The sequence below is a fragment of the Porites lutea genome, chromosome 3 (assembly GCF_958299795.1).
Source record: "Porites lutea chromosome 3, jaPorLute2.1, whole genome shotgun sequence".
In the NCBI taxonomy this organism is placed as follows: domain Eukaryota; kingdom Metazoa; phylum Cnidaria; class Anthozoa; order Scleractinia; family Poritidae; genus Porites; species Porites lutea.
In genome coordinates, this window is record NC_133203.1 from 51,534,745 (window position 1) to 51,543,225 (window position 8,481).

An 8,481-nucleotide genomic window follows, 5' to 3' on the forward strand; every position below is an offset into this window, starting at 1 on the left:
ATGGAAATACACCACTTCATCTTGCAGCATGTACAAACCAGTTAAAAATAGTAACACTACTGTTGCAGGCTGGTGCTAATGTAATTGCAGCTGACTTTAATGGAAAAACACCTCTTGATCTGGCATACTCTAGGTTAAGAGTTCTTCATGGTGACCAGAAAATAAGAGATAGACCATCGGTTTACTGTGAGGAAGTAAAACAAGTTATAGAGTTGATCAGGGCATACATGTTGAGGCTTGGAAACAAAACAGCTGGGGAGACACTAGATAATATTTCTGGTATGCTTGGAAAATCAGTCACTACTGAAGAGGTTTGTAATAAGTAACATTACTACACTCAATATACTGATTAAGTTGTCTATGTGAATCAATTGTGGCATTATAGGTTATTTTAAGTTTGAATGTTCATAGTTTTTGAACACAGTTAAAATGCCTGTAAACAACTGCTCCAAAAGTCAATTTAATTTTAAAGTGGTCAGCTACATACATCTGGCCTGGGGGAGCTGACCAGGAAAATTGGATACTTTGGATTCTTATGACACCTTACATGGAGTTGAGTGTTTTGTTGGTTCTTGTCTTTGCTGGGTCCACGAGGTGTTAATTTCTTCAAGTAGTGCTGGTCCCCCACCTTCACTAAAAATGCTAACACTTCCAAATTCTGATATGCATATTCAAACCATTTCAAAATGTGTTATTTGGAGGTCTTTAGTGTTTCATGCCTAAACAAAATAATTACATTTACATGAAATTTTAACAAGGTGGTTACCCCTGGAGGTTTAAATCTATACAGAATGGATTTTATTGCGTGATTGTACATCATGAAAAGTGATAATTAACTGGATTACTTTTGGCACCACTTGCCTTGCTCATCTTTTAGATAACACACAATAATGATTATACCTGTATGTGTAAAACTCTAATTCATTGTTGTGTCCAATTAATAATTGTCAATGAACAATGGGGTCTTTGGCTTACTGCATTTCTCTTTATGTAATATTTTATTTGGGGTTAACATTTATGCTGACAGGGTGAATGATGTTATTGATTAATTGCAGGTAGATGAAGTTCATGGTTTACTGGCAAGCTTTACTGCAATGAATTTATCTCAACATGGTGATAAAGTCTCCTAGAGTTTCATTCCATTATTATCGAATGACATTCAAAGCTTATACTTTACATTAAACAACAATAAAAATAAAACGATTTTTTATTTTACTTTACCATTTTTGCAAGATACAATTTCCACTCCAAGACAAGGTAAATCCAAGGAAGAGAAGTACCAGTACATGTATTTCGTCTTTGCAAGTATATTCTCAAGTGGCTGGCAATATTATTTGTATGCCATATCAAGCTTTTTGAACAGATTACTATCATTAAATGTAGTATGTATGAAAGAAAATTACAGTCAAATTTATGGTCCACTGAGAACAATGTCTGACCACTTTCATCAAGAACTGTTCTTTCGCAAGCCTACATACATAATTATGAGTTTTAATCATAGAAAAGTGTACACATCTACTGTGGTGTGAATCCACTATCTTCTTCACTAAAGCTGCTGTTTTCTCCCTCTGCAAAACCACATGATTGTCGCCTCTGTCTGCTCATTCTCTCTTCAAGGTTACACATTGAGTTAACTTCTGCTTCATTTTCTGAGTTTGATTCCCCCTTAACATCAGTAGTTGGGAGACCCTGTGACATACGACGCCTCTTTTTCATACTGTCAATCAGAACAGTTTCACTTTCTAACTTGTCAGGAGTTTTCTTGTTGTTTGCAGGTGTAACTGTTGCTTCACCATCAGAGCTTGGTGCACTTTGACTCTGAGAGGCTTGAAGGCCGTGTGACATGCGATGCCACTTTTTCATATTCTTCATCAAAATGCTCTTCTTGCTTAACTCATCGGGAGTTTTCTTGTTTGCTGGTTTAACTCTTGCTTCATCATCAGAGTTTGATGCACTGTTACTCTGAGAGGCTGGTAGGCCCTGTGACATGCGACGCCTCTTTTTCATATTCTCCTTCAAAATGCTTTTCTTACTTAACTCATCAGGAATTTTCTTGTTGTTTGCTGGTTTAACAGTTGCTTCTTCATCAGAGCTTGATGCACTGTTACTCTGAGAGGCTGGAAGGCCCTGTGACATGCGGCGCCGCTTTTTCATATTCTCATACAAGATGCGTTTCTTGTTCAGCTCATCAGGAGTTTTCTTGTTTTTTGCTTTGTTATTAGAACATAATGCACTGTTACCATGAGAGGCTGGAAGGCCCTGTAACTTGTGACTCCTTTTTTTCCTCTTGTCAATCAAAATGCTTTTGTTATCAAGTTGGCCATTAGGTTTTGTTTTCTTCCCTGCATCAACTACTCCTTTGTTGCTGCTTGTTTTAGAAGTTAGCAGGTCCTTGTACATCTCACCTGCTTCCATTTTGTTTGCTGGATCACTCTGAGGCTTGAGTCTCCAAACATTCCTATGAATCGAATCAAGGCAAATGTAAACATACCATTTTTTTTTATATATTTTAATGAGTAACCCTGGGTCTTAAATGGGAAGTTGTAAATAAACCCCTAAGACGTTTATTTGTGCCAACTTATGGTGTAAAGGCAAGGTACAGGGTTATCAAGAAAAAGGCCTCAAAACTATTCTGTAGAAACAGCATACCCAAACAAACTATAAATTCAAACATTTAACCTCGAGTCTGCAAGACTAAGAATGAATATTAAAAGCTAGTGGGGATTTAATTGAGAAAATATGGTTTTCAGCCTTTACCCCGCAACAACAGGCAGACAGATTCTTAGGACAGAATGGCCCTGTTCAAGTTTCAGAGAGTAACCTTTTGTAAATCTGCTAACCCTTGACTTGCATGCTAGTATATGATGACCCCTCATGATCATGTTAACTGTCATGTTTTTTATAAATTTTACATATAAAGTAAATAGAATAAACCATGAGTTCAGCAGTTAGACTTAATGGTTTAGGCAAAGGCAATATATTTTATTCGAAAACAGGGTTCATACAAAAAATTTCAACCATTTTTCAAGTCCTTTCTTGGACTTTTTAAGGACCACATTAGATTTTCAAGGACCAACTACTAGGAATATAATTTCACAGATTGTACAAAAATGCACATTCCTAGCCTGATCGAAATTCGTCCGATTGCTTCGAGTTGTTTTCTCCTCTGAGGGAGTAATAACGACTTGAAGTAATGGGATGAAATTCAGGCTAGCACATTCCCAGTCTATTCTAATAAGACTTTAAGGCTTGAACTGTTTGCTTCACTAACTTCTCTACATTCTTTCAGTTCGCTTGTCGTAAACTGATAGTTAATTATTGCTTAAGACATAGAGCGCCAAAAAAAAGCATCAAAGAATTCTTTCCAGGTCACTACATTCAAAGCTGACGAAAATTCAAGGAATTTTCAAGGACTTGCAGGATAAATGGAGTTCAGTGACTTTTCAATGACTTCGCTTAAAATTTAAGGACTTTTAAAGACTGTGTGAACGCTGTAAAAGACCACCTTTTTTGGTGATTTTTGGTGACTCACATGAACAAGTCTTGTAAGTTTTCTCTGAACACCCAGACAGTTCCACCTACAGCAGTAAACAGCAACATCACCAAGAATACTGACAGTGCTATTACTCCAGCAGGGATCTGGTGTTGATCAGCCATACGTCCTTTCATAAGTTTATGTACATGTAGGACCTTGACTGTTGCTATAGTAAAAAAAATACAATTTTCTTTTATTGATAGTGGTTTGATTTATAATTACATGCATACATGTAGTTTTATCTCATAGAATACGTGCTGTCCCCAACAATGTTTTGTTTGGAATTTCCTGAAGGTTGATACTTCCTGGAATTTTACTGATGAAATTCTCTGAACCTTTCTTAATAACTCCTAATTTGGAAAACTTCCAGGAACATCATGCACGTATTCAAGATTCTTTTTGCCTCCAATACCACTCTCAGGAGTGTTTTATTATAATCAAAGAGAAACAGTAGTCCATATTACAGCTCAAGCTTTAATCTCGCACCTGTTTTTAACAACCCTGTTTTTAATGCCCTAAGGAATCCCCCCAACCCCTGGCCTGGCCTCCCACTGTTGAGACAAGTCAGCTGTCCCATTGCACTGAACCCCAAGTATAAAGAGGAAGACAAAACCTTCAGTACCGTTGCCTACAGCTTGAAAAGAAGTACATATTTGACCCAATACAGTTCACTTCTATGCAGATACAGTAAAAACAAAAAATATTTTCTTACAATGAGCTGAGTGCAGTGGCTTTTTTCCTTTCATGTTTGGTGGATCAAAGCACTCCATTTTACCACCATCAAAGTTATTGAGATGTGAGTTCTTGTCTGCCAGAGCAATTAGCTCCATTTGCAATACATGAAGCGTTGTTGTGTCACATGACCATGGATTATAAGAAACATACCTAAAACAAAAGTATTTTTAAAACAGTTGTAGATTATTTAAACACAATATAAAAATTGTGGGTAACGCAGTATAAAGGTGGTTTATTTAACACGAAAACATAACAATCATAGATGTTAAGCAAACTGCGAACACAGGAAACATATTTTCATGTAACAATGTGCCCACATAGAATAACAACCTGCCTGTGAACAGCATTTCGAAACCTTCAGCCTTTTCTCAACTGTGGGCCTTTGGCACATTATAAGTTTCAGACTAATACTCAGATGACCCTGTTGCTGAGGCAGGCAGCTTGTTAAGTGGCGTCGTCCGAAAACTATTTATGTACAGTATGTTGCCCAGTATCCGGACGGTACCAGTATCCGGACACTTGAAACAAAAAACTCAATTTTTGAGGCGCCCTTTTCAGTTATCGGTAAACGAAGTATTTCGAATGAAAGCTGAACATTTCGGCTTTAAGATAAAGGTTTTGGCGAGTTGAAAGCTTGCGAAACAGTCGCAGAAGACGTCGTTCTGTTTAGGTGAATAAACATTTCATGGCTAATATTTACGCTGTTTACTGCGCAGTAAAATTAGTGCTGCCCACAAAAGGGTTGGTAATATGTCTTATTTTCAAAGAAACGGTTTTATATTTAACGTGAAGATACTTAAAGAAGTCAGGTTCTCAGAAAGTTTATTAATTCTCCTTGAAATTCGATTTGTTTGGAATAACGGAGCCCAGAAACATTCACTAAGTATTGATGTCAGGTGCCCAGTATCCGGACAGTTTTTTCTTTGCTGTACAGAATCGATGAATTAGCCCTGAATTAGCCGTGTACATTATCCGGATAAGATTTATTTCATATCTATAACTATAATTAAAGCTTAGGATATATGATATAGTCGTAAAATGGAATTCTACTCAACTCCGTACGGAAATTTTCTTCACTCATTCTGAGGCAACTTGATTTCGTGTGCTCCTCTTGTTTCGCGTGACTGCATTTTCTATATTTAACCGAAAGCATAGAAGTTGAACCTGGAATTCTCATACTTTCCCCAGTTGTGACTGCTGTAATGGGGTTGCAACGGTCTGAAACATGTCACAAAGGGCTTGAGAGATGTGAAAGAAGGAGGGATTAGTGCTAGAAAAGCAGGCTTATTGTAGGGTCTGTAGGGACTGAGCATGAAGAAATCAACACTGCAGGTCAGACTAAATAGGAGAGTGACCTTTGACCGTCGCATTGAGGCCCCTTCGCCAAGCTTTTTTTCTTTCAAATAAAAAATGAAGAAAAAATTCGTTTGCAGATTGGGTAATTGAACAAGCAAACCGCGGCTTCGGCATGTCCACGGATGTAAGAGTAAGAGTAAGAGTAAGAATTATGCTATTAAACAACCGCTCGCGTTCCCCACCATACCCCAGTCATTTGTTATGTTTTATTTCACGATGCTACTGTAGGTTATATTTTGGAATCGATTGCAAGACTACTTAGCAAGTGCAAGAGAAGCTTATAAGTCGTTTACCTGTCGAAATTTATGTACAATTACGTTGTTATTGTTGTGTCCGGATACTGGGCCAGCTGTCCGGATACTGAGCAACACAAGAGCTCTGCAAAAATATTAATTTCGCGATGGAACCAGAGGCAAAAAAGTTAACTTGTCTTTTGTCATATTAAGGACTAAATAGATTTTCTCTGGGTCAAATTTCGGAGCTCTTGCGATCAACAAAGGAAAGTTATTGCGATGTTAAACTGAAGTGTCCGGATACTGGGCAACATACTGTAACAGTTTCAATCATAAATATTTGGCATAAAAAATAGCTCTTATTATCATCAGGCCACTTACAGTTCCCTCAAAGTCGTCATATCGCTGAATAAACCTGGAGAGACACTTTTTATTTGGTTGTGTCTTATATCCCTGTATAGATAAAACGCATTAAAAGCTATTAAACTCAAGTAAGCTTATGTTAAATAAAAGAGCGAAATTGTTTTAAATAAGCTTATGACACCAATAAACAGTTTCGTAAAATGGTTCACCGAGAAGTGTGGGATTTTTAATAATGAACTACTTACAGGAAATGTAAGTTCTTGTAGGCTTCGAGGTCCTTCTTCTCTATATCCGAGATCTGGCCTCGGGACAAATCCCTAAAGGCAGATAACACTTTATTTAAAAATCTTATTTCTCGGAAGTGGCGCATTAGCATTAAAAGCTACAGTGCTTATAATGTACGGAAACTCAGCAAACTAAGGGTCTCTCCTGCGGTTGAGTTACTTGAAATATAAAGTACTTGATGAAAGGAACTATATACCCGCACACTACTTTACTGAGTTTTTGAAAAAGAGACAAAACAAAATCACTCACAGAGTGCGCACACCAGCAGCAAAGTCAAGGACAGGAAATTTATCAAAGCCTCGGCATTTCACGGTGGTGAAATCAGTACTGCAATGACACTTGTTTGGACACTGAACCTTTTCTGTCTTGGTCAGTGTTAAAATGGCAATGAATGTTGCCAACAGGAGATAAGAAACTGTTTTCTGTATTTTAAAATCAACCATACTGGAGAACAGATACTTTCGCCCTAAAATACATGGTTGAAACTCACCATACGTCATAATGCTAATAGTGGAGTTTTCGCGTGCGCGAAGCGCGCGCATCGGAGCACCATGGGCAAATTTGGTAATCTATGGGTGCGTTCCTTTGAGACTATCCGGATCATGATCAGTGATCCGAGATCGCTTGGATCATGGAAGAATGAACTGATGAATCTGCTCTGGACAAGGAATCATCGGTGCATTTGATCGACCATGAGCCGAGTGATCTCGGATCACTGATACTGATACGGATCATCTCAATGCAACACACCCTATGCATCCGGGAATATTTCGTAGTCACGTGACCGTACGCGCACCCGTCCGCACCACAGGCACGCCAATATAAAATAACTCAATCAACAGGTAAGGCAACCCAAATGCAACACGAGGTTTTCTGGCTGGAGATCACATGGCTACACAGACTTTTTAGAGACAAATACAACAACAAAGTCGAGTTCGACCAAATTTTAATGTCTATACTGACATGGAAAACAAAGAAAGAGCTAAATAGAAAAAAGGAGACAATTTTTGTCGGAGGAAAAACATGGAAATTGGCGGTGAGAAAATGAGAAATGCTAGCCATCAGCAAGGTGAGAATAAGTGGCAGTGAAAAACAAAAGCGAACAGGAACACAAGCAACAAAACTTTGGTGAGCACAAACGACATTTCCTACAAACGATGTGTAACTAGGAAGTTTTACGTTGTAGTCGTGCAAGACAACGTCAAAGAAATATACTAAACTCTTATGAGAAGAGACTTGTTCAATAACAGAGTCATCATTCTTGACATCTAAGCGTAGGGGTGTGTCTTCATCCAGCTTAGCAGGAATGCGCTTTCTGTGCACTAAAAGGGACTTCGTTTTTTTAATATAATACACAAAATTCTATGCAATCCTTATCAATTGTAGACAAGATGTTATGAGTTCTTAGAGAAGATTGTAAAGGACTCAATAACATCCTGTGAAATATTTAACAGGATTTTACATTTAAGAACCTTGGAAATTAGTTAAGAAATATACAAATGCTTATTTGGGCAGTTAATGTGCAAATGCAAGGTTTACGAAAGATCTTACAAGATCCAAAAGGTTCCTAGACAATCCTTCAAGATCGTACAGGATCCTAAAGAAAATCCTGTGGAATCCTTTACAATTCTATGCAATCATACAAGATCCTATAGGATCCTACGCAATCCTACTAGGTCTTACAGGATCCTACACAAAGACCCATGGGAAGCTTTATGAAAGATCTTATCAAATTCTAATCAATTGTCTAAACGATCCAATGAAATCATACAAGATTGTACAGGATCCTAGACAATCGCATTAAATCTTACAGCATCCTAGACAAAATTGTTTCGAATCCTTCTGAATTTTAGACAAGATGTTATGGGATCTCAGACAAGATTCTGAAGGACTCAACAGCGTCCTGTCAAATATTTACAGGACAATACAATCAAGAAGCTAAGAATTTAGTTAAGAAATATACAAGTGCTTATT

General features: G+C 37.7%; 2 protein-coding genes across 2 annotated transcripts in view; one reads left to right on the plus strand and one right to left on the minus strand.

Annotated features, from left to right (window-relative positions):
* The window catches only part of LOC140931427 (ankyrin repeat domain-containing protein 54-like), a 3,594-nt gene extending 2,374 nt beyond the window's left edge, over window positions 1-1,220 (plus strand). The window contains exons 3-4 of the mRNA XM_073381249.1: window positions 1-311; window positions 1,056-1,220. The exon at window positions 1-311 is cut by the window's left edge and continues 465 nt beyond it. Coding sequence (XP_073237350.1) covers window positions 1-311; window positions 1,056-1,130 — 386 coding nt within the window. The 3' untranslated portion in view covers window positions 1,131-1,220. The remainder of the gene's footprint in view (window positions 312-1,055) is intronic.
* Window positions 1,221-1,281: 61 nt separating this feature from the next.
* On the minus strand, window positions 1,282-6,533 carry LOC140932484 (uncharacterized). Its single transcript, XM_073382091.1, has 4 exons — window positions 6,468-6,533; window positions 6,241-6,312; window positions 4,248-4,420; window positions 1,282-2,210 (listed from the first exon to the last, which is right to left on the minus strand). Exons 2-4 carry the CDS (start codon window positions 6,258-6,260, stop codon window positions 1,516-1,518), a joined length of 888 nt encoding a protein of 295 aa, XP_073238192.1. The 5' UTR covers window positions 6,261-6,312; window positions 6,468-6,533; the 3' UTR covers window positions 1,282-1,515.
* Between the last annotated feature and the right edge of the window lie 1,948 nt (window positions 6,534-8,481).

What these genes read in the sequence shown, in the direction of transcription:
- LOC140932484 (XM_073382091.1), bottom strand. Translation starts at nt 6,260, where the DNA reads ATGACGACTTTGAGGGAACT. An exon ending in ATGACGACTTTGAGGGAACT is followed by an intron (nt 4,421 to 6,240) that starts GTAAGTGGCCTG and finishes CTTTTGTTTTAG; the next exon opens with GTATGTTTCTTATAATCCAT. An exon ending in GCCACTGCACTCAGCTCATT is followed by an intron (nt 2,211 to 4,247) that starts GTAAGAAAATAT and finishes CTAATAACAAAG; the next exon opens with CAAAAAACAAGAAAACTCCT.